The following is a 25,604-nucleotide window of genomic DNA, read 5'->3' as shown; positions in this document are numbered from 1 at the left end:
TACTAATATTGTTTTTAAAAAAATGTGTAAAAAAAATCAAAATCTTATAATATGAAAATAGACCTGACAAGGGTTAGAGATGAGCGTATACATACATGTTTCCTCCCTTTTTTTACTTGCACGATTTGGATTGGGCATAAATAATAGGAAAAAGTGAAAGTATCAAAATTTCATATAGGATAGCAAACAAAAGGGAGGAAAAGTAATAATGGTAAATGTGAAATGTGAGTAAGAGTAAAATGGGTATTTAGAGTGTGAACACACCCAAAAGCATGTGAAAACATACCATAATAGGAAATGGTGCAACTATTGTGCAACTTTTATAAAAGATAAATGGTGAAGTAAAAAACGGAAGAAGTGTATCTTAGAGAACTTTGGAATCTGCATTTTGATATGTGAACCGTGCATCGCATTGATGATGGGGCGAGTTTATATTTTATATTGGGCTGACAACGAAGATAAACATAAATGATTGACTAATATTGACTAATAAATAGAGATTTGGTGTTGGTGAGCGGGTATAACTGTATAAGGATAACATGTACTCACCTTCGTGATGAGGCGGATTTGGATTTATTTGATTTGGGAACACTCACTCAATCCTAATTATGTACGTCACTATATATATTTTTATCAACATTATTTAGCTAATACAATGAATTTTAGCAATAATCTTATGTCAATATATTCAAAAGTTGGATGAAAGGCAAAATGAATTTTTCACCGAATATAGGGATCTATGTCAGATTGTCATTAGGCAGTTTTTCGGGAGATCCCCCTGCACATCCGCCCAAGTGAGTGAGGTGGAGGAAAGTTTGGCAAGTGATGGGGTTAAAAAATGTATTCGTCGCGGGCGACGGGTCGATGATGACATTTTAGATTGTACCCGCTCACCCCACTTATCTTTCATCTAATTGATTATGAGTAGTATATCAACAATTATTTTACTACTAATCTACCTATTATAATGTTTTGTTATTTACTCAAATCAGAATACAAAAAAAAAAAAAAAAAAAAAAAAACAAGAGTTAGGTCTAAGGGTGGGTTTGATGCGGGTGTGGATACACGAATGAGTAATGGAGAGGAGATGCATTTTCTTTTATACCCCTGTCGCGTCTCAAAGGCATCTCTAGCTGCATAAAGTAAACGGATTTTTCATGAAATACCCCCGAATTATGGCGTAATTCACCAAATGCCCCTCGACTTTCAGAAATTCACCAAATGCCCCTCATAAATGACTTAATACCCAAAATACCCTTACTAATGACGCGCCGTTAGTCCTCCGTTAGCCTAATTTTTAAATTCACCAAATACCCCTATTTTATTACTTATTTCATATAATACCCCTATTCTGAAACTTAATTCACCAAATACACATAACTTAAAATTACCCATTTTGATGCTCAGCGGCTAGTTTTTATGTTTGAAAATTAGCCGTTGCTTATTGTTTTCTTATAAAAACCCCTTTTCTGACTATTTATTGTAGTTTTTCTATTGTTTTGTTAATTTCATATCATTTTTGTCATGAGTTTTCTTTCAAAATCATCATCCACACCCATGAATCCACATATGTAAGAGTCCCAAACAATTTCTAATATTATGGGAGGAAATTTCCATCTGAGGCTCCGATACAACACTCAGTAAATTTCAATTATGATCCAATAAGTTCAGGCCTCATCCAGTAAAGACAATGCACTTTAGCTGAGCAAAAGGCCAAAAAACCCCATTTTCAAAGGGATCTTATGTAAGTGAAGCTGAAGTAATTCAATCTAAAGCTAACACCTTAATTTTCTTATTGTCCGAATGGTAAAGAAACTAAGAAATCAAGTTCAATAACACATTTATGTTTATCACAACCTCGATTTCAACTTGGATTCATGATGTGAAAATCTTGAGTTTGGAGGCAAATCTTTGTGCCAAGATTCATGTTTTTTCACTGGTTCATGAGCTTTGGAACATACCTTAGTTTCATTTTTTTTTCTTGTTCCCTCAAATCCAAAAATAGACATTTGTCCATAAATCTGACCATGTCAATAGGACCTAGCTCAAAAGAAAAGTGGGAAAACCTTTATGCCTCGACTGTAAGGTTGAGAGAAAGTTAGGAGATTGAAGAAAGATGTTTGGAGGCAGTAGAGACAGGAGACAAAAGGGAGTTAACGTTAAATATGTGGCATGGAAGCAATAGAAGCCGAGGTAGCTGGAACATATGCGTTAGAATAAAATTAATAAGAGCTTTATTTTTAATCTGTTTGCATATGTTAAAGATGTTTCCCATATTGAAAAAGGAATACCTTCCGATTGCGTGGTAAATATAATTAATTGGTTACATAAAGAATAAGGTACAAAAGAAGTAGCTATTTTCTTGAAGAGTTGCGACGTTTTGAGGTGTTTTTAGGAGTGTTTTCTGTTTTAGTGTTGTACCGGAGCTTCAGATTGAGTGTTGTATCAGATATTCGGATGTCAAATTTTCTCCCATGATAACAAAATTTATTTGGGACTCTTACATATGTGGACTCATTGGGTGTGGATGATGATTTTGAAAGAAAACTCATGATAAAAATGATATGAAATTAACAAAATAATAGGAAAACTACAATAAACCGTCAGAAAAAGAGTATTTATAAGCAAACAATAAGCAACGGCTAATTTTCAAACACAAAAACTAGCCGTTGAGCATCAAAATGAGTAATTTTAAGTTATTGGTATTTGGTGAATTAAGTTTCTGAATAAGGGTATTTGGTGAAATAAGTATTAAAATAGGGGTATTTGGTGAATTTGAAAATTAGGTTAACGGAGGACTAACGGCGCATCATTAGTAAGGGTATTTTGGGTATTAAGTCATTTGTGAGGGGCATTTGGTGAATTTCTGAAAGTCGAGGGGCATTTGGTGAATTACGCCAAAATTCGGGGGTATTTCATGAAAAATCCGTAAAGTAAAATACCATCTCATTTTTTTTTTATTGTGTTATCCATACCAATTTTGTATGGTATGGATGAAGTAAATCGGTTTGGGTTGAATATATTCAGATTGGGTTTTGGGTTCCAGCTTGCGGATTATTAACGGTTCGTGTTATAAATGATCGGACCAACCCAGCGGGTTCAACTGTTCAAGTTGAGGATTGGCATTCTCATAGTATATGATGATAACTGATTTTTATACCAAACATGAAATTATGGGTGATGCATGAAAAGGAATAAAATAATCTACGAATTTTTCTATGTTTCTTTTCAAAATTAATTTACCTTTACACTTAAAGTTAAAATATGTAAACCGTGCATCGCACGGGTAATATACTAGTTAGGACATAAATTTCTCAACCTAGGAAATGAGCAGATGAATAGCATCACATTAGAATGACATGTAAGCCACTCAATATTAAGTGCAAATAAGACTATGAGTCCGGAAAGACCTCGGCAATTTTTTACTTCCTTAAGGGCCTTCACATCCTTTGTTACAGCAAGATTCTGCTTGTCTCAGAATGTTCCGGCTTTGATTGAGATCTTTACTGTGAAGAAGAAAAAATAAAAACAAAGAATATGATATATTTACTGAAATTAAGGCAAATACTGCTTGCTTAAACATGAATAAGTGTCTATATTTTATTCCATACAAATTCGTTTTCCACAATAATTCATTTTCACAATATAAGCATGAAATCAAATTTGACAAGAAAAAAGAGTACAAAGTGACAACACGTGATACATGATAGCGAGCTCATCGCGATAGTTAATATTGTTTTTGCCCATGTTTCACTAAATGGCAAATGTTTGCAATTGGAAAAAGGAGTCTACAATGCAAATCACACAGCCATGAGCCCATGAACTTGCTAGGGACATATCAAGCAAAGACATCCAGTGACAAAAAACTTTGACAAGAAGACAACATAACTTAAACAAAATTTCAGGACTTTTCTGAAAATTTGACAACATGCAGGAAACAATAAGCTAAAAAAGACCTTGGAAACAAAAAAACATAGTCGATCAAAAGAAAAGCAGCTGCAACCATACATAAAAAACGGCTAGTACAGCGCTGCAAATCAAACAATGATGTCGCCAACATCGATTGGGACGAGCAGATGGTATGAGGAGGAAACACCATCGATATCTGCTGCCAATTCATTAAAAGAATGAGGTTACGAATTCTTAGAACAATTATAGAAATTAGGGTTTCGATTTGATTTGAATTACCTTCATCTTCGTGTTTGCTTGATTCCACTCGTCAATACTGGCCAATAATTTTAAAAAAAAGTAGAATTAACGGTCTGTCAATCAAGCAACCAAAATACCACAAATCAACTAACAATTAAACGCTAAAAACTGGCCTAAACAGAAATATCAAAAATAAAACCAACGGAAACAAACCAATTAGGCGGAATTAGCATGATCAAACAGATAAACGAAAGTGTAAATTTTCACCTTGCGATTGTATCCATAGTTTCATACTCAGGCTCCTTCTCATAATCCTCGAATTTGATCCTTCGATCGCCATAAACCGGCATAATCTTGAAGCATTATGAAATCAGCAGAGAAGGAGTGAGAAGGTGAGAGAAAACATATTGGTTGGAATATCAACAGCCCACTTCAGTTATTGGTGAGAAGATGGATGTAGCAAGGTAGAACAATGCAGTAGGGAGAAAGTGGGTCCAGAGGAGATGGGGGGAAGATGAGCAGAGTTAGGGTTTGTTGAAGCACTGAAACAGGGAAGAGGGGTGAAAGAAAGAAGAAGAGAAGCACTGAAGCAGGGATGACGGAACGTGGCATGATCTCCTTACAAGGGCAAACCAGTAGTAAAGAGTGAGAGGCGGGGGCAATACGGTCATAACAATATTGTAGGAATAGTAACTTCAAATTTGCTCTTTTAGAAGTGTTAGGATTGGAGTAGTCTATATTGTATCCACCACGCCCACAACTATCACCACTACCACCTCCATGCCGAAGTTTTATTCTCTGCGTCACAAACTACACCAAAACACACTAAGTTTCAAAGTCAGATAAGGAACAAAAGGCAAATGCACAAGCAAGAATGGACGATGAAGACAAAATAGACTAAAAAAAACACAATATTGCAAAAAATAAACATGTCCCTTTAGAAATAATAAGAGTGAAGACGTGCAAATAAAGTGTAAAAACTACATGACACCAAGCTTAAAAAACAGTTACATCTGAAAGAAAACAAATAACCAGTAATGAAACCATTGTTTCACAACATCTAGAAAATAACCACACCTTTCGATCTTTCATTATGTACTGAATTAGAAATTTATTTTGAGGCCATTTCTAGATTGAAATTGCTTAATACGATCAACTGATATGTGAACTTCTCCTCTCTTTTTTTAACAGTAAGAAGGAATTGTTTTAATCAGAAAAGAAATCATATAAATTAAAGGGAGCAAGATGCCTCCAACAAGAATCTAGGTTCAACAAACCATTCACCATTATATTGGCATTTACAATTATTAGATGCATTTTGATCAAGACGCATTAAGAATGGAATTGTACTAACAAAGGCACTGAACTACTTTTCATTCAAAGCATACCCCATCCCAATATGGAATATCTTAGTCTCTTAGTTTTCCCTTACCCCCCTGTTTCTTTATCTTACTCCGTGTCATAGCGGTGTCTTACAATGTGATTAAACACACAATAATATGTTCTTTTAAACAGTTCAACCATGGTTTTTCCCCAGACATGTCCTTCTCGGGGTCTCATCTGGGGTTCTTTTAAGCAGATGTCTTCAGTTTTCCCTTCCACACACTTTCTTGAATTTTATTTCCCCAATTCTACCCTTGAGTCGGTATCAATTTAATTCAACCTAATTTATTTAGTTTAAGTTTAATTTGACCAAAATTTCTTCTATTCAGCTTCTTCATTTAAATTCGATCTAATCTAATTGAAATCAGTTTAATTCAACTTTATTACTGGCTTACTGCCCTTCTTATATAAGTTATATTCACAAATCAAAAACTCCTTCCACACAATCAAAACTTCACAAACACATGAGTCATGGCTAAAGTCAAAAGGTCCTCCATCCTACACAAACAAGTGTTTAGCCCATACATCCCAGGAGATTTTACATCTTACCCTGAAATAATAAATCAGTCATCATTGTATCGCCAACTTCGAGACTATCGTCAATTGAGATCCATAAAAATCAAGAACTATTACAAATTTACAATATAAATTTAATGACCGAATACTGGTGTTAACTGTTATGTATATTAGCTGAGGAAAGCTGCAAAATACAAATAGATATAGGTCACTGAATAGTGTATGTTTCACTATAGTAAAGATAAACTATTTTTGTTTGTACTCCACTACAATCTAAAGTCAAAGAGTAATGTATCTTTTCCTCCTTTCATAGACAAAGATAATCAAAAAAATATAAGTCCTGTAAATTACCAAGCCGCTAGCTAGTAGAATCTCAGCCTGCTTGCACAAAAGTACCACTTCATAAACTATAAAATGGCCATTTTTATTATAAAAAAAATAAAAAAAAAAATCAAGCATACTAACCATGGTGATTTTATGCCCTCGGAGAAATTCATTCATAATGCGGGTGGATTGCTCTTTACAAATTTCAATAGAGCATAATCCCTAGGTTTCATAGTTGGAAAAAAAAATGTTAAACAAAAATCAAGGTACAAACCTAATAGACGTTGTGGTTCGGTGGCAGCGTTGAGAGAGGCAGTTGTTGCAGGAGGTTGAAACAGCAGGGGAGAGCGGCGGTTGAACACCTCATTTATCATGACTCTCACACCTCGATGAGAAACTGACCCCTTCTAACCATAAAAGGTGTTGATTTCATGTGGTTTCCCCTAAGCTACTGCATCTGAACCATGCTTTCCTCTACCATACCTTTCATCTTGCTGAAAATGTACCAAATTTACAGGAATATAAATTAATTGCCAAAATCAGCCACAAAACATAAAATAGGTAGCACTTATTTATTAAAAAATGGAGAAGTACAACACCTGGAATCTCGTTGTTGAATGGTGGAAGAAGCCTGGGAAAAGAGGGGGAAAAAGAAAGCGTTGGAACGAAACAAGATCATGACAAACTGAAATCCAATATTCAATCAAAATCAAATCGAGCACAGATAACTAAAATCATCAAATTCAAAATCAAAATGCAGGAAAAATGCAAATTCGTATGTAGTTTTCTTCTAAAATCCAATCAATTGATAACAACCAATTTCGAAAGTTCTAAATATGTTGATGGCTTTTGTGTACTTGATTTGTGAATGTAATTGGAAAAAGACAAGAATTGTTGAATCGGGGATGAGAAATAGTGTAGAGAACAAAAGATTAAAGATTCCTCTAGCTGGCTAAGGAACTCTATTTGGTATATCAGTTCATTATTGGTGTATATTTCCTCTTTTAAATGTGTGAGTGGTAGCATTTTGCAGATTAATTGAATATAATCCCACAGCCTATTATACATTGTTCAAACATAAACTGTCGAAAGTCGAAAGTTTCAGATAAAGTGATTAAAGTCATGTACCAGCATAGCTCTTATAACAGTCCCGACTACACTCTACACTCTACACTCTACAGGCATTAAATCATGAGAATCAAACGCAACAACTGTAGGGAACAACTGATTGAAAGTAATTTGTAGCAAAAAGGACGCTCTTCTTCCCATAGTTGTAATTGGGCTTTACTATCCTAGAATTCAATTGTGTTTCAATAAACATGAATAAATCATTAGAATCCCTAAAATTCATTATAAATAGCTCACAACTTCCAGAAAAACAAAAGAACCTTCAAACTTCAAATGAAATCATTTCGTACAATCTGGTGCAAAGGTACAGTAAATCGAGATAAAAAAAAATTACAAACGCTGAAACCCTAGAATTCATGGGCACAAAATTGACGGAAAAGAGTACAAAAATCTTCCAAGCTCCTATCAAACCCTAAAACATCCAATTAAAAGAGGGGAAACATAGGTCGTGAATTCTGGATTACAAAGAAAAGAAAAATTACCTCATGTCCCACTCTTTGAAATCATAGTCTGCCATTGAATATTTTTGAAGCTTGGTTCCGCAAACGCAAAAACTATGTTCGTTCAGGATCTAGAATCTCCATCCGCGATTGTTGTGAGCTTAGAAGCTAGGTCTCGAAATCTTGAATGAAAGGCAGGGAAAGGGCGAGGCAGGGTCGCAGGGAGGAGATTGTTGGGTGAAATGATGTAGCAGAGCAGAGCAATGGAGGAGAGAGAAAGGAGACGGGAGAGCAGAGAGAAAAAGAGAGCATTTGTCGGAGAAGTGAGAGAAGGGAAGCAGAGGAAAGGAAAGAGGAAGAAAGAAACGGTTGAATCTCTTGGAACCAATGGAACGTGGCATTATCATAAGGTTGGGGCAGAATGGTAATGAGACTATTCTTAAGGAAAATGACAACAAAAAAATAAGAAGGAAATTGAGGGCAATGCAGACAATTAATTATTGTGTGAATAGTAAATGATGTTTGTGACTTTAGAAGTGTTAGGATTTTAATTGTTTAGTTGCAAAAATTCATTTGTATTCCGTAAAAGTTTTCCATAGTTACAAAAACAAGTCCAAGACATATTTCATCCGTTTCATAAAAATTGCAACACTTTTAGGGGTCGTTTGGTTCACTGAATTGAAATGGGATGCTATCACTATAAGGAATTGTACCTTTAACGACGGGATATCCCGTCGCTAAAGGCTAATAATCGTTGATTAACGACGGGATTTTCTATTGTGAACCCGTCATAAAAGGGGACGTCGTTAATGGAAAATTATGTCGCTAAACCGCCGTTAATGGAAAATTCCGTCGTTAGCCCGTAGTAAAAGACATTTGCGACGGTTGTTCTTGTCTTTGTTAATTTAGTTGTCCTCCCCGTCGCAAAAGGCTGTAGCGACGAGATTTTTGACCCGTCGTTATTACTTATTAGATTGTCATTAAAGATACAAATTCTTGTAGTGTATGGAATCTCATACCAGAGGGGTATGTATTCAAAATCCCATACCAATCCAAAGTTGTTTGGTTGAATCATGAAATGGATTTCATAACATTTAAAATATTTGGTTAACTCATGAAATGGATTATCAAATATCCACTTTAAAAATTTAAATAAGTTATACAATTAATACAAAAATGATAAATTCCAAATATATCAATAAAATAATAATTAAAATCGAGTACCAACTAGTCCACTAGTTTCAACAAAACAACTAAAAACATAATTTGAAAAGAAAAAAATGACATCTTAATGCAAGTCCTCCATCAACTTACGAATTCGATACAAGTCTCCAGCATCTTTAAAACCCAATCTCATCAACTGGTGGCCGACAATATTTCTAACTGGTGGCCGGCGATATTTCTAACTGGTGGTCGTCAAAGAGATGACGGCAAAGAGAGAATTTATAACTGGTCGTCGGCGAAGAGATGACGGTGGCCGGTGAAGAGTAGCTGACGATAATGGCCGAATTGAATCTGAAGTGGTGAGAGTCGTTAGTTGTAGTTTCTCTCCCCTCCCTCATGTAAGTAATTAGGTTTGAGTCAAAGGTGGAATAGATGGTTTGTATCAAAGGTGGAATAGATGGTTTGTATCAAAGGTGGAATGGTTCTGAATCTTAGGGGGAGAGGTAGGTATGTGATTCCAAGGGATATGAGTGGAATTAGAATCGCTTTGGTATGAATTTCCCTACCAAAAGAGCCCAACCAAACAATAAAATGAATGGAAAGGATTCTAACTCCATTCCAATCCATTCCAACAACATCAACCAAACAACCCCTTAGTTTTGTTATTATTAATACACCAACTTTCTCTGGAGGAAAAACATCATAAGGTGCCCTTAAAATAGGCTTATAAGTTGCCCTTTATAAGGGCAATATATGGTTGGGTCACTTTTGACAAATTATCAAAGGTTGCCCTTAACAAGGGCAACTTATAAGTTTCATATAACTTGCTCCAACTTTTGAGTTTTTTTTTGTTTTTTTTTTAAATCTGCAATATAATTCCTGATTCTGCAATATAATTAATTTCTGATTTTGCAATATAAAATTCTGCATTATAATTTATAGAATATTGTTTCACCAAACATCAGCTTGACATTCCTCAAAAATGGTATAAATTTCAAATTTCCAAAATATTACCGAATTAATTCAAATGTAATTAATTAAATCAATAAATAAGAAAGTAATGTAAGAGTCACGGATAACTACAAGCCTGCTCTATTTACACTGAATGTAGTTCACAATCGTTGAAGTAAGTAGCCCACTTGTCCCGAACTTCATCCAACTCCTCTTTGGTAAAGGGCCCCTCCCTTGGATTTTTGAAAACCTTTAAAAGAACAACGTACATGCAAACCAATAAATTAAATTAAGTTTCATATGCGAAAATAAAATTATATTGGTAGCGAAAACAACTTTCTGAGTTTACTAATATTCATTTCAATTTCTTTATGCACATCTAGCTAAGGCTCATTTGGCTCGATATAAATCATATTTGGCCAAAAATGGCATTTTCGATCCCAAATATCAACAAACGAACTTATATTAAAATTCTAAAAAAATTTCATGATTCATATGGTTAGTTATATGTTTATGAAACTCATTTCAAGTTCGTTATGCACGTCTATGGGTCATTTGGGTCGATGTAGGTCATTTATGGCCAAAAATGGCATTTTCGATCCCAACTACCAACAAACGAACCTCTTTCCACATTCTAACCATTTTTCATGATTCATATGATTATTTATATGTTTATGAAACTCATTTCAAGTTCGTTATGCACGCTTATGGGTCATTTGGGTCGATTTAGGTCATTTATGACCAAAAATGACATTTTCGATCTCAACTACCAACAAACGAACCTATTTCAAAATGTTGAAGGGGCAAAATGGGAACACAAGTTACGCAAAATGTTGTAACTCCTTCGGCTTTTGGTAATGATAATGATTTCGACCCATATAATTCATAACAGTATGCCTAGCTACAATGTCGCGTACCCAACGACCGTCTGTTATCACATGTCAATTGCTGACTCTTTTTCCTAGTCCCTTGTCCTATTCATGCATCATGCGCTACTCTCCAAGGCGCAATTCTTAGACGAGTCACGCTTCCCCAGCGATGGCACAACACCTCGTGTCTTAGTTTACCTCGTAGCACAACCACTTAGTGCTAGAGATAGCAATGATTACCTATGCACTCACCTTGGGTGCCTAGCTAACTGATTACGACACCCCTCGGTCGTAGCGCAATGAACAGACAAGCTTGTCCTTCACTTGTATGCCTGCACACTCGATTGACACTCTAAGTGCCTTGGATTTCCTCACTTACTCTAAGTGTAGAGGGAAGGTTGAGTTCAAGTGATTTTGGAAATGATTTCTAGCTTGTATTTAACTCTAAACTTGGATGTACAAATGAGCCTTGGTGCCTATTTATAGGCCACCATCCCGAAGTCTAGAATATTCACACTCTAGAATATTCTATACAATTCTTATAAGGAAATGCCTACAAGTTTCTAGAACGTTCTCACCTCCAAGGGAACTTCCTATACAAGTTGGGGGGTTTAAACCCCACTAGGGGAACTTTGAGGGAGGTTTTCTCCTTACCATCCCCCAACTCTCAAAGTGTCTAGCTTGCTAACCCGAGCGGAGTTCTGACCCGGTAGGGCTCTTCATCTTACCTTTAAGAAAAATAAAAAATAAAATAAAAATAACCATGTATAAATATATATAATGTCAATTATTATCTTAGCAACCCCCATGGTTAATCTATAAGCTTTTCATTGTTGATTTTTCTTTTTTTTTGGTGCAAATGAGCCATAATGGCGGGAATGAGAATCGATCTACGGATCACCTGAAATCGGGAGGGAAGCTCTAACCAACTGAGATATCCCTTTCATTGTTGATAATTCTGCATTTAATGGAGCTTTTGAGGTGGTCGTTATATCGTCAAAAATAAAACCACCACAATTTTCTCCTTAAAACCATGTTTTTTTTTTGTTTTTTTTTTGGTGAAAAAAGCATGAGCAAAAGAAGTTTACGTTCCGGCGTTATGCCTATTACAATCCGAAAGGACTAAATTTAAACAATAGCTAGGAAGAATAGACAAATATCTAGCTACATTAACATCAAAAGAAGCATTTCTCCCATTCCTTGCAAGACCATCTGCCACCTTGTTCCTGTCTCGATCAATGTGTTGCAACCTAGCTTCGTGAAAGATTGGTACAACTCCCTACATTCATGCAAAATGCCAAAGTACATGTCAATTTCTATATCAGTTCGGTTGAAGAGATCGATTGCTCTTTGACAGTCTGTGAAGATGATGATGATCTTGTTATAATTGTCCCTTAAAGCGCACACCATTCCTTCTTTAATCCCAATGAGCTCAGCTTAGAGAGGGTTCAGAGTATAAGTTTATTTTTGAAATCCCTGCAACCAGTTACCTGCAAAATCCTGCAATACTCCTGCCACACTTGAGAGACAACTAGGAGTTATGAAGGATGCATCTACATACACATGGACAAACCCCAAACAGTGATTACAACTTTGCTGATTTGGTATTGGTTTTTATTAAAACCATGTTGTTTGAGAAGTGGGTTTCATTGCATATATTTGCCTAAGTTGGTAATAATGTACGTGCATTAGGGGGACCGATAACATATATTCTATAAATAACGTTTATCATAGATTAACTTTTACGTATATAAAAAAAAAATTACAAATCGTACTCCTTGTATATTTTTATTAAATGGTATATTTATCTAAAACAGACGTATTTTATTAAATTGTGCATAAGGTCACAAGTCACAACCTAGTGCAGATTGCACAATAGAACAAAATACAAGTAGAAACATTGTAACTGGATTGAAATTTAAGAATTACTTCCTCCGTCTTTTAATACTCGCAACATTTGTTAGTTTCACGCATGCCGATGCACAATTTTGATCATTTATATCTTAAATTATCTATATGCAAAAATTATAAAAAGTTGATATTTTGAAAATACACATTGAGACGAATCTAACAAGATCCCACATGACTATGTTTTATCTTATATAGAAAACACTACGAATAGTCAAAGTAGATTATATGAATAGTCACAAAAGTCCAAACGTTGCGAGTATTAAAAGACGGAGGAAGTATATCAGAGTAGCCCTCAATCTGCAATAAATAAAAGTTGTAGGAAACTTGTATGAGCAATACATAAGTTTATATGAAGACTGTTAGTGAGATAAAACTCAATGAACTCTAAGCTACTTTGGTCGATGAATCCCTCAAAAAAACAATTGTAAGTTTGTAAGACTAGGATAATGAAATGGAACACAAGTAAGTGCTGCACAAATTATTTAAAATAGACACCTGAACATGACGAGCTGAGAGATATACAAGTTCGAGATTACTCATTAATAGTTAGTTGTTCTATTCAACTGTGATGCACTTGTGGCTCAAGGAACCTTGTTGTGGCCTAAAGATCTCATCCAAGTAAATGTCTCAACTCTGAAGACCGACTAGAGAGACTACGTACAAGAACAAATATCTGACATTCTCACTAGCTTTTTTTTTTTACTGATGAATGACATCTACACCAGAGGTCAGCAAAACCAGGACATTGTAGATACGATCACCCTCTGGATGTCATTTATCACCAGAAACTAATGCTGATAATCGACTGTATCTCTTTTACTACCCCTTCAGATCTCATCACCTTTCTAATATATATCCGCTGTTTCTCTCCACTTCCCTTTTAAATGTCATGACTGAATTTGCAACTGATAGAGCATCCATAGAACCAGCTATCATGACATGACCATGTAGTTGTTCACCCCAGATAATTCTACCAAGATGGGCACAACCACTACTTACAGCTGCAAATGTATATTCAGAAAAATACAACAAGCCTTTCCTACAATAACCAGCTTTAACAAGTCCTGTTATGATGGCGGTCCAGGAAACTCCATCCCTCTCCGGCATCTCATCGAAAACCCGACAACTCTCAGAAATATTACCGAATTTAGCATACATGTCCAGAAGTGAACTTCCCACAAACACAGAATTAACAAGACCATTCTAAACACAAACCCCATGCAACAATCTCCCATTAGTCAGACTATGATTAAGTCCACAAGTTTTCAGAGCTAAACTAAGTACAAACGGATCCAGTCTAATATAAGGCTCAACCCACATTCTGGAAAACAAATGCAAACCCTCGTGATAACCAGATCTCAACGTTGGTCCAAGAAACCACATCTCTTTGCGGCATTTGGTCGAACAGTTTACGTGCATCTTCCAAATTACCAGCTTGTACAAGCTCCTTAAGCTGGAGATTAACTTCTAACACATTTGGAATCTGGTTTGATTGTGTTGGTGGATGAATTTGCGTATTTATAACTGGAGATTCGAGATAATCAGCAGTAGCCAGTAGAGGCTGATCTTGCGAAGTATCTCCTGACATGGGTTCTTGTGAAAAGAATCCCGCTAAAATAAAGAGACTTCGTTTTTGTTTGATAACCGCGGAATTATGTGTCGTCACTTTCTCTCTCCTCACAGTAGTTCAGAGTGGCAGAGTGGGGGTGCCGCCGTGCCGGGCGTAGAGTGTGGCCGACATGGCCGTGTAGGACAGAGAAGTGAGTCTGTTTCAGGCTGCTTCTTTATTTAGTTACGGTGAGTCGTCTTGCATTCACCTTCTCAACCCGACCTGAACCCGAATTGTACATGAATCGTGAAATTACCCTGCTACCGGATCCAATTTTTCCTCAAATGCAAATTAACCTGACTTAAACCTCCCCGGCTTGTAAAGGTGTGTTATGTTCACCTTAAATAAATAAGTTTCATGTCCAATAAAGTCAGATAAGTTCAGATAAGTTCAGATAAGTTCCAATAAGTTCCAATATTAATAATAATATTATTATTTATTATTTATTATTCATTATTCATTATTTATTATTTATTATTTATTATTTATTATTTATTATTTATTATTTATTATTTATTATTTATTATTTATTATTTATTATTTATTGTTGTATTAATTATTAATTATTTATTTATTATTTACTTCGTATTAATTATCAATTATTAATTATTAATTATCAATTATTAATTATTAATTATTAATTATTAATTATTAATTATTAATTATTAATTATTAATTATTAATTATTAATTATTAATTATTAATTATTAATTATTAATTATTAATTATTAATTATTAATTATTAATTATTAATTATTAATTATTAATTATTAATTATTAATTATTAATTATTAATTATTAATTATTAATTATTAATTATTAATTATTAATTATTAATTATTAATTATAAGAAGTTCCAATAAGTTTCAATAAGTTCAGATAAGTTCATATCAGATAAGTTCAGATAAGATCAGATAAGATCAGATAAGTTCAGGTCAATTAAGTTGAAAATAACGCACCCTAAGTTGTCCTTATTGCTAATATTGTTTTAAAAACTAAAGTGAAAAAGTTGCTAGTGATACCGAATAATCTCAATTTTGTGATTGAGGTTATATGGCTATATGTGAATTGACTCAAATGTTCCAACTTTAACATTACCAAAAACTAATACGGAGTACCTAACAACCTCAATTTTGCGATTGAGATCAGTTGGCTATATGAGAATTGACTCAAATGTTCCGATTTTAACATTACCTAGAAACAATATCAGATGAGTCGTCAACTCGATAGGATCAGATTCAAATACGAAGTAGGTTGATATTTGCCGCATCTCATCAAAATTTGTACTCCTAATTATGTATGATTGTATAATACATGGGAGTAATAATATACAGAAATTTTCAAGTTGAGAAACAATTCCATCAATTTACACTAGAACCTTGCACATTGGTTTGATACATTTCTGGAGAAAACAAAAGGTTTACCTTACTTGCTGGAGCTAGGTGGTAGAGCTACTAACCCATTTATTCATCACAGAAATCGGAGATGATGTATTCGACCGATGATTGTTCAACAGCTGCGCTTGATCATCCTCTACAGGTGCAGACAGTGAGTTAGCGGTATGCATCTTTACAACCTCCACACTAACATCTTTAGCTGTCTCTTCTGCCGAAAATCCTTCATAATCCTCCACTGCAGCAATTTCAGTCATCTCTTCTGCAATCAATGCTTCATAATCCTCCACCTTTACATTTTTAGCCATCTCTTCTGCTTGCAATGCTTCATAATCAGCACCTTCAATACTATTCAGAACCCCTAAAACCTCATCCATTGACGGTCTGAATTCCTTGTCATGTTGCAGGCACTGGAACGCGAGCTCTGCCACCAATGTTGTCATCCTCTTAACCTTAAAATCTAAGGCGAACCCAAGTTGTGGGTCCACCAACTCATCAAATGCACACCGTTGGATCCTGTTCATTGCATAGTTAAACAAGTTCACTTCATGTTTATCCCTGTCCATGTCAATTGCAGGCAATGAAGAAATGAGTTCAATAAGGACTACTCCAAAGCTGTAAACATCACTCTTATCTGTCAATCTATAACACTGGTGATATTCCGGGTCAAGGTACCCGGGAGTACCCTGTGGTGCTGTTGAAACATGGGTTTTATCCGTTGGGAAGAGTCTTGAAAGCCCGAAATCAGCAACTTTGACACTGAAATTATTATCCAATAGAATGTTGTTGGTTTTAACATCACGGTGTATGATATCAGAAGCGTGTAGGTAGGAGAGTGCAGTGGCTGTTTCTATTGCAATCCTCAGACGAATAGGCCATGGAAGTAGTAATCTTGATGTTGTGTTTTTTCCATAGAGGTGATCAGCTACTGTGCCATTTTTCACATACTCATAAACAAGGAGGAGTTCTTTGCAATGCTGGGAAGTGCAACCATAGAGTGAGACGAGGTTTTGGTGTCTCAAACGGGTCAGTATTTGAATTTCATTCATGAACTGTTCCAACCTTTTGTAGCTCTTCTCATAGAGGCATTTTACTGCTACTTCCCTCCCGTCTTTTAGTTTTCCTATGATAGCAAAACTTTTGATTAACTAATTGAGTTTGGAAATGCCTTGCATTGAGATAATTAAGAGAGATGCTAGTTCAAACTTACCATAATAAACGATTCCATAGCCACCATTGCCAAGTTCCTTGGATCGATCAAAATTGGCAGTGGCTTCTACAAGTTCACTGTAAGAGAATCTTGGTACGCTGAAGTATATGCTTCCTTCCTCAAGTAAGTCATGGGAAGCACTCCGGGACAGTACAAATTTTAGTTTCTTACGGTGCCAGAAGACTGTGATTGCTACAAACACAAGTAAAGCGCCTCCAAAGGCTCCAATACCTGATAGTTGATAAGGTCATAAGTCAATTGATTTGAAGGGTCTAACAACAAATTTCTTAAGGTATATTGTAACTCAACTGAATTACCTAGTCCCAAAAACAGTTCTGACTTTTTCTTTTCTGCAAAGAGAAAATTGAAGTGTCAGTATTACTACCTAGAAAAATCTGAGTGCTATTTGAATACTATCAGTTGTTAAAAATAAGGCAGAAGCAGAAGCCATGTAAATATGCTTGTTTCTATTGTTTGACTGCAATACTCCCGGGAATCCAGCTACCAATGGGATTAATAATGTGATTCAACTACGCCACATCCAAATTATTGGAAAAAACAACACATTACTTATTGCACCGTACACAACTTCAAAGATTAGACGTAAACAATGTAGTCAAAATGCAGCGATATCATGTGGATTTCGCAAAATATACAGGGTATCTAATGAAATTTCCTTAAAAATTAAGTTAAGGTTCGGAATTGAGTTCGGTTTCAAAAAAAAAAAGTGCGTACCAGTGTCTTGACACACACGAGGATGGGATCCATTTTGGCAATGACAAACAAACTGCTCATCCAATGAACCGCATCTGCCGCCAGACTCCTCGCACTTGGAACATGCTGGGAAGTTTGCCATGTACTCCGTCTTTATTGGCCAATTTGTTAAGATACTCAGAAGTGAGTGATTTGTGCTTTTGAGTTCATCTAACCCTTTCTTATCCACTGGAAAAGGAACGGTGTTCTTACACGAGCAAGAATTACCTGTCCTTCTGATGATGTCTGATTGATTACCTAAGTAATAAGCAGTGCCATATGTACCATCAAAGTAGGAGCAGTTAAAAGATTTATAGTGATTTCTGGAGCTACAATTAGTGCAACCATAACTGATGTTTATATTACTGGCCTCTGGTTTCAGAGAGGGAACCAAGGTTAGATTTCCAGTTGGAAGCAAATAACAACGTTCAGACAGGATTTCAAGAGAAAAAAGCATCACATGGGAAGATGTATTGATGCCAACCACACTTAAATCAATCTCTTGAAACTGGAATAGACTCATTGTAGGGTAATCAGCAGATTCTTGGCAATAGAGCTGGAAATCGGGGAACCCACAGTAACGGGACCTGTTTCCTCCCCAAAACGGGTACCCTATGTTTTTTATCTTCCCACATGAGAATGGAATTGAGCAATCTGTATATTTTGTATTCTCCCCGCTTGACAGTGGAACGACTAAGAAGACGATCAAGGTTATGAAGAAAAAATGTATGAGAAAGAAACAGGAAGACATTTTTCTAATTGGAAATTGATGTGTTTCAAGTACATCAAAATGGCAAATTCTGGTATATAAAACTTTATATACAGAAGAAATTCATGCCTTTTGTGACCATTAAATATGGTGTTTTTGGTATGATATTATAGTATGCTCTAGATTCTAGAATAGTAACCAGGAAGTGAAAAGAAAGGAACAAAATAACCATCATTCACAGAAGCTAATGGACAACTGAACCTAGACTTGGCCTTCATAGTCTTTCAACTACAAGCCAAAGACTTTGTACACCTCCAAAACTACTACTAGTCATTAGTTTTGGTGGTGTCTAATGTACCCAAAAGGTCCTACTTTCACATTATTGAGTTGTGTATGTAAGACATCAATTATTTGTCATTTGTGGAAACTATCCAAAGAGAAGAAATGTTTCGTACCTAATACGTTCATTTGTTAACTTATCCAACAAACTAATTTTTCTATCTATCTGGAAATAATTGTCCAAAATCCTAACTCTCATTATTAAAAAGAGAAAGGTCTTTTGTGCATACGGTGTATAAATTTAATGCACACTGGGATAACTTTTAATCAGCTTTTAATAACTTTGAACGTGTTTGTATACCCACCTTAATTAAGAGTTTGTGATTAAAGATAGGAAACAATAATTTTACTAAAACCTTTTGTAATAGTTGAAATATCCAAAAACAATCTTCTTTTTTTTAACTGACATGCGATATTAGTATTGTGATAGCTTTTTTCCTGACATCCTAAAAAACTAAAATAAAAAAAGAGAAGAAAAAAAAAAACAGAGTATGTGCTATTGTGGTACTTAGAAAGTATCAGACGGGCCATTTTGTACCTCAAGTTTCCTTGAACTTTCAAAAAAAAAATAGAAGTATTGTCTATTAATTGAACAAAAGCAACCCAGTTTCTCACGCCAACTCCTCCCAGAAATTGGTTCGTCTTGACTCAGATGTCAATTTTCCAATTAATAATCAATTGTATGACCTTTCAATGTAGAAATTTTGGCACTTAGTGAGCGTTACCAGATTTACTGATTGAGGTAGCAAATTGGATTTCTTTGTTACTTGTATTTATTAATTAGTGTTTACTAAAACCAGTAACAAGAAATTCTGAAATTGATATCTTGAGAGTTAATTACTTCATAGTATTACATTAAGTGTCAAAATTATGTTTGAAAACCCGAGCACGATACGAGTATCACCTAGTTAAGTATTAAGCTAAGTACAAATATATTACATTAAGTAGTATATTAAATTAAGTATTAAGCTAAGTACCTAGTTAAGTATTAATTAATTGTGTTATGTAAATAAGAATGGAAGAAGTATTAAATACGTCGACAAACAACAGTTTTTGAACAAGTAAAGTACAAGTAGTATGAAAACAAATCTTCCCTCGTTTGTTATCCTAAAAGTGGAAGGCCTACTAAGTTCCAACAATCAACACGGTATTGAAATTGTGGGACATTGTGAATTCTGTGGAATCAACTACTTTTCTTATTATAAAAAATAAAAAAAAGACTTCTTCCTATAAAAATAAAAATAAAAAAGACTAATGACTCAAAGAAAACAGTTGTGTATTCTGGAGCAAGTTCCATACAAAGTCAGCTGATGTGTAATATGTAAATCTATTCTCTTTACTCCCAACTCCCAAGTACCGACGTCTAGAAATAACTCTACAAATTATTTTGGGCGTAAAAAGAGTCACAAAAGGTAAATGATCTAGATGGAATTCAATCCTAGATCCTCGATCATGAATACGTGACTTTCCAGATAGAGGGAGGAGTTATAACTGTGCAACAGACTACAATCTGATAGTACATACTTCGTCGTAGATTACTAAGGAAGTGGAGTGTCACTGTAATACATCCCTTTCAAAACTGAGAAACACTGATAAACTCTACCTAAACAACCACTAATGAAGTTATTTATTCTCCAAACACTTTACAAGATAACCAAAACAATTTTGATTAATATCTTGAAGGGAAAGTCTACAACTACATAACTTTTTACCACTTTCAAACGGCACTTTACATCAGTGAATTAAACTCTTAAATACTCGAAAAACAGGACTTATGCTTCTAATTTCTCACTTGTTATATAGTCTGTTAGAACCTCATAGGCTTGATGGGTTTGACTCTCGTTCCAAACTTATCCTATCCTACTCTTGGTGTTTGTAAAACACAAGGGGGTTTGAAAGTGAGTATGGGCCTTACAAGTCATATACTCGTATCCTACCCCTAAAACATTTTTAAATTCTCGTGTTTCACAGGATATCTTTATTTTGCCACATCCCACAGGCACATCTCAATATCCAATGGAATGAGCAAATAATCTCAATGGAAGCAGGGTGTTAATTCATCATTCTCTATAGATAATAAGTCATGGTGCAACTACACAACTTTGCAATCACACATTAACAAAAATATCATGCTACATACAATCGTAACAATCCTATAGTTTTTTTTTTTTTGGTTCTACTACGAGGAGTTCCCACCGCCTTCGACGAGGTAATCTCCCGTGGGAGTTTGCATGGGTACCTCGATGGGCAGCATCCCTCCCAGTTGAGATTTTTTCCATTCCCAAGGCTCGAACCCGAGACCTTGGTTAAGGAGCAAGAGGCCCTTAACCACTCATGCCAACCTCAATTGGTGTAACAATCCTATAGTTCAGTCAAACTATTCGGCATTTCCGCACCCACCCTGTGCAATAAATTGTGTTCAACATAACATGAAGCTGCAGTGCCTTCACACAACAATAGCAGGGGCAAATGTGGTTTTATATTAGTGAGCAGAGCCAAGAACACCCTTGCAAGTTTACAACTCCGGTTCATGAGCTGGAACAAGCAACATCTTCACCTCTACACTAGCAATTAATTATTAGGTGGTAATGCGGTATACAGTACATACAACTATACAAGTGCCACCCGTTCAAGCACATTGCCAATACTTCTACTGTATTTCCTCAAAAATTACCCCGTAAAATGATCATATATAGGTGCAATACACCCACCTACTTCTAACCATTATCAACTCTAAGTAAAAGCTCTGCTACTCTTCTAACCACTTACTCCACAAATACATCCTTCACTTGTAGTATAGCATATGAATATTACAGCATTCATACACATGCATAACCTATCTATAATCCAATTTACAGATTCATATCAGCAGTATAAAGAAACTAATGACAAAATTCCTGAAATACACCCAAAGTATATGCCAAACAAAAAGTATTGAATATCTTTTTACAGGGATATTATTGTCAAACGATTTTTCTGTTAGTTTCTTAGCAACATCTTTTGTGCTTAGCTAAAGGACTTCGCAAGTTGAATTTATTTAGTCAACCACTATTTGAAACCTCCTAATCCCTTTCATGACTCCCTCTTTTAACCATATGCTTGAATTGTAAGAATACTCTCTTCAAGTTTCGTATTACAAGCATGATACTGTCCGAAAAGCTCCTTTTTAACTAAGAAGATTTCGTTTACTCTTCTAGACAATTGGTTTACTAATCCTGCTATCCAATTCGATATTACTAAAGATTTTTATAATCCATCATCAATCATACAATTTCAGCCAGCCGCCTTATTCATCTGCCATTTGGCTCCTGTAATCAATAACAATCCTTACATTATTCCTTCTTTACATCATTCCTATAGTGTCATAACTCATAAGGGACTCTCTCTCCGATTTCTCAAAGTCATACTTAAGTAACATAAGTGGTTCTCAATTACTAGTTCGTCTCTACAAATCGGAGCTTAACTGCTTACCATTTCCGTGCTTGCAGCTATGTTCTACTAACAATGCATACACACGATTACATGATTTACATCATATCTCTAGAACACTATAATTTTGCAACCTGGCAATTCATACTCCCTCATTCCCTAAAAGATTACCGAATACCACATTTTCCACTTTATTTAGATAGAATGCAAAATGAAAACATGTGGGTTGGCAGTTTTGTCTTTTTGCTAATTTAAATACGAAGTAATAGAATATGAGAGGAAACCTGTGAGGACCACATACTATTAATGGTATGGGGCGGGGAAAACTCAAAGGCGGGGACAAAAAAAGGAAATTGGGGCAATTTTTTAGGGAAGGAGGGAGTAACTGGTACCCTTCGAGCAGCAACGTGTATCAATCACGTGCCCTTTGTACCTTCCTTTTTGTACACCCGATATAATAGTTGAATTTGCAACAATAATGGGAATCAAATAATTTCAAATTAAGCCCTAATCACCAACTAACCAAATTCTGCCATCACAAATTCTTATTTACAAGTGTCGTACAATAAATATTGTACACCGGATTAAAAGATGACTCAAAATGTTTAAAAGTTACCTTTATATACGTAAAAGTTATCTATTTTTGTAATGATAAAAAATTCATTATAATAAAAATTATTTGATCAAAATCACTAATAATGTATAAAATTAATCATTAATACTTTAAAATAATTATGTATCAACTTTTTTTTATAATATAAAAGTTAATCAAAACATATTAAAAGTTTAAAAAAAAACTGCATACAAGTTATTTTGGTTTACAATAACTTACACCTTGTACGCGCAGGACTTTTGTTCTTCCATACATCACAAAAGAAGTGAAGAACTATCAGCAGCTGAAATCAGTCTAAAATTATAGGTTCTGGATAATCACAATCATAATTAAAAAAAATTGGATTTACGCCATAACCAAAACCAAACCCAATTCTTCCATACACCATAAGGAATCACCAACTGCTCAAATTAGTCTATAGTAAACCCATCAATCATAATCCAAATAAAAGCACCCAATTTCCATATCCAATTTCAGGATTAGCATACCAAATACAAGCCAATTACAACATGAACATCGTAAACAAGAAAAATTCAAACCAATCAAAGCAACTACAATAAATGCCAAAATTAAAAATTATATGCAAGAGAATGAATACTTGCCTTTAATGGAACCCAATTTTGAAAATTGAGCCATGTCATGGAAGTTGTGGAAATTCTGCGTCTAGTCATGGGTTCTCCCTTGCAACAAGCCAACATTGACGATTTCTTCTCTCCCCGTGTAGCGGTGCCCAACAACGGAAGAAATTATGGGGGCAACTGGGTAAGCAGGCAGCCATGGCGCCGCCTTGTACACCGCCGCCACTCGCCACCCACATTGGTGTTGGCCGGTGAATTAAAATGGCGGGCGTTTACCCGCCCCTTTTTGGTGCTTTACTGTTTTTTACTCGTTTGGTTTTTATTACAGCCCGGCCCGTTGAGCAATGCGAAAGTTTTAGAGAAGAGGGGAAGAGAGAGAAAAAACCCAAGCTATAAGCCCATAACTTCTTTTTGATGATCTATTACTATATACTAAAACAGACATCAGGAATTACACGTGTCAATTCCTAGTGCGATTTTTTCCTGCCAAAAACTACTTTCCCAAAATAAGTGTATTTGTTTTGTTATATTTTTATTCTCTACTTTTTTTTTATATAAACTATCTATGTATGGAAACAAAATTTTGTTAATAAATTATTGCAACAATAGATACGATGTAATAATAATTATTCTAAATTGTTAATATTTTATTCAAATCAATATATTAATAATGAAAAATATATCACTCAATTAATTTGGACCAGTCCTAAAACTCGTCTAAACCCACCAAACCCACCTAATACACCTGATCCATCGGAGTCACATCTGGCCTAAACCTGTCGTAACCTATCAAACCCATCGGACCCACTCGACACGCACAAATCACCACGACTCATGTAACCCACGACCCATCATGTACTTTGTCCTTTTTTCCGACACAACACACGACTGGACCCACCCTGATTTAACTGCGGAGGTTTGTGTGTTATATATCCCTGCCCCCCGCCCCACCAAACTCACTCATGAGCCATCCAACATGCCACGTTGGCCATCTCTAGTTATTATCCCACTATAAATGCATCTTATCCGAAATTTCTTTTACCTTACATAATAACTTTAAAATTTAAATATGAATCTATGTAAAATGTGCAATATATTTACTCACTTTTGAGAATGTTGTACTTATTTTATTAACAAAATATTTTATTAACTATAAAAATTATGGAAATATTCGGAACAAATGATTATAACTTATATTGCATATGTGTTTTCTTCACCCTTGAAAAAAAAGTTGTATGTTCCGATATTATGTCATTTTTTTATTGTGTTACCCGTATCATTTTGTTGCCCACCTCATTTTGTTACTTGCTCTATTTCAAGTTTACTCTTTTGAAATCAGTTATGATCAAATCCAATAAGGTTAATTAGGTCTATTAGATTTAATCAAGTCCAAATCCAATAAGTTTAGATAAATTTAAATTCATTTTAAATAAGGTGAAAATAATGCACCCTATCGCCTTTTTTTTTGTTCCATTTGTTTTTATGTGATCAAAATAAAATTTTAAAAATTGGTTGTACTTTGTGGATTGTATTTATGAAGAAAGAAACTACATTGGCTAAAACTCAAAACCAAACCCACTACGTCACCATGGAGAATATTATTTTATCTCTATAAATGTTCATCACTTATCAAATCACTACTTATTCACGTCCAAACATGGCGGAGACAGATGAATGTCCATTAAATATGTTCCACCGTTTTTTATTTTAATTATGATTTAACATATTTATATGGTAATATTGTAGATAATAATGTCGTGCAATTGAGAATAATATTTCTCGTAAAGTCATAATATCTTAGATATTAGTTACTTTATTTGGATATCGTGTTCGTATTTCATTGATATGTTTCCAATGTATACTTCGTAAAAGGTTAATAATAAAAATTAAAACAACCATTAACAAATTATAACTAACAGCTTATTGTTGTATTGTCAAATTGGTTGTTGAGTATTCCACGATTTTGGTCAATATGAATAACATAGTAGCGCTCAAAAGAACGAAAAGTAGTATATACTAAAATGCTTTCATTCCTTGATAGACAAAAATTGTTTTTATTCCTATATTATATAGGAAAGGTACACTAATTTTATTAAAATTTAATTGTTTTTCAATAGTAGTACATTTTATCAAAT

General features: G+C 34.8%; 2 protein-coding genes and 1 long non-coding RNA gene across 7 annotated transcripts; all 3 read right to left on the bottom strand.

Annotated features, from left to right (window-relative positions):
• Positions 1-3,294: 3,294 nt before the first annotated feature.
• On the bottom strand, positions 3,295-8,322 carry LOC110792663 (uncharacterized). Of its 5 annotated transcripts, XR_002534481.2 has the most exons (8): positions 7,983-8,322; positions 6,972-7,057; positions 6,647-6,866; positions 4,417-4,959; positions 4,189-4,225; positions 4,009-4,105; positions 3,411-3,506; positions 3,295-3,319 (listed from the first exon to the last, which is right to left on the bottom strand). It is a non-coding gene; the product is annotated as an uncharacterized lncRNA (long non-coding RNA). The 5 variants fall into 5 exon arrangements; XR_002534480.2 differs by having other exon boundaries at positions 3,300-3,506; XR_002534483.2 differs by lacking the exons at positions 3,295-3,319; positions 3,411-3,506 and having other exon boundaries at positions 3,572-4,105; positions 4,417-4,974.
• Positions 8,323-13,672: 5,350 nt separating this feature from the next.
• On the bottom strand, positions 13,673-14,423 carry LOC110792658 (putative pentatricopeptide repeat-containing protein At3g47840). The gene is made up of 2 exons (XM_021997473.2): positions 14,154-14,423; positions 13,673-14,038 (listed from the first exon to the last, which is right to left on the bottom strand). Exons 1-2 carry the CDS (start codon positions 14,421-14,423, stop codon positions 13,673-13,675), a joined length of 636 nt encoding a protein of 211 aa, XP_021853165.2.
• A 1,292-nt stretch (positions 14,424-15,715) lies between these two features.
• On the bottom strand, positions 15,716-23,483 carry LOC110792664 (LEAF RUST 10 DISEASE-RESISTANCE LOCUS RECEPTOR-LIKE PROTEIN KINASE-like 1.1). Its single transcript, XM_021997477.2, has 4 exons — positions 17,784-23,483; positions 17,366-17,398; positions 17,049-17,279; positions 15,716-16,961 (listed from the first exon to the last, which is right to left on the bottom strand). Exons 1-4 carry the CDS (start codon positions 18,550-18,552, stop codon positions 15,883-15,885), a joined length of 2,112 nt encoding a protein of 703 aa, XP_021853169.1. The 5' UTR covers positions 18,553-23,483; the 3' UTR covers positions 15,716-15,882.
• Between the last annotated feature and the right edge of the window lie 2,121 nt (positions 23,484-25,604).

The sequence above is a fragment of the Spinacia oleracea genome, chromosome 4 (genome assembly GCF_020520425.1).
Source record: "Spinacia oleracea cultivar Varoflay chromosome 4, BTI_SOV_V1, whole genome shotgun sequence".
Taxonomy (NCBI): Eukaryota; Viridiplantae; Streptophyta; class Magnoliopsida; order Caryophyllales; family Amaranthaceae; genus Spinacia; species Spinacia oleracea.
Note: the sequence above shows the minus strand (reverse complement) of the source record. Positions and strands in the feature narration are given on the sequence as shown.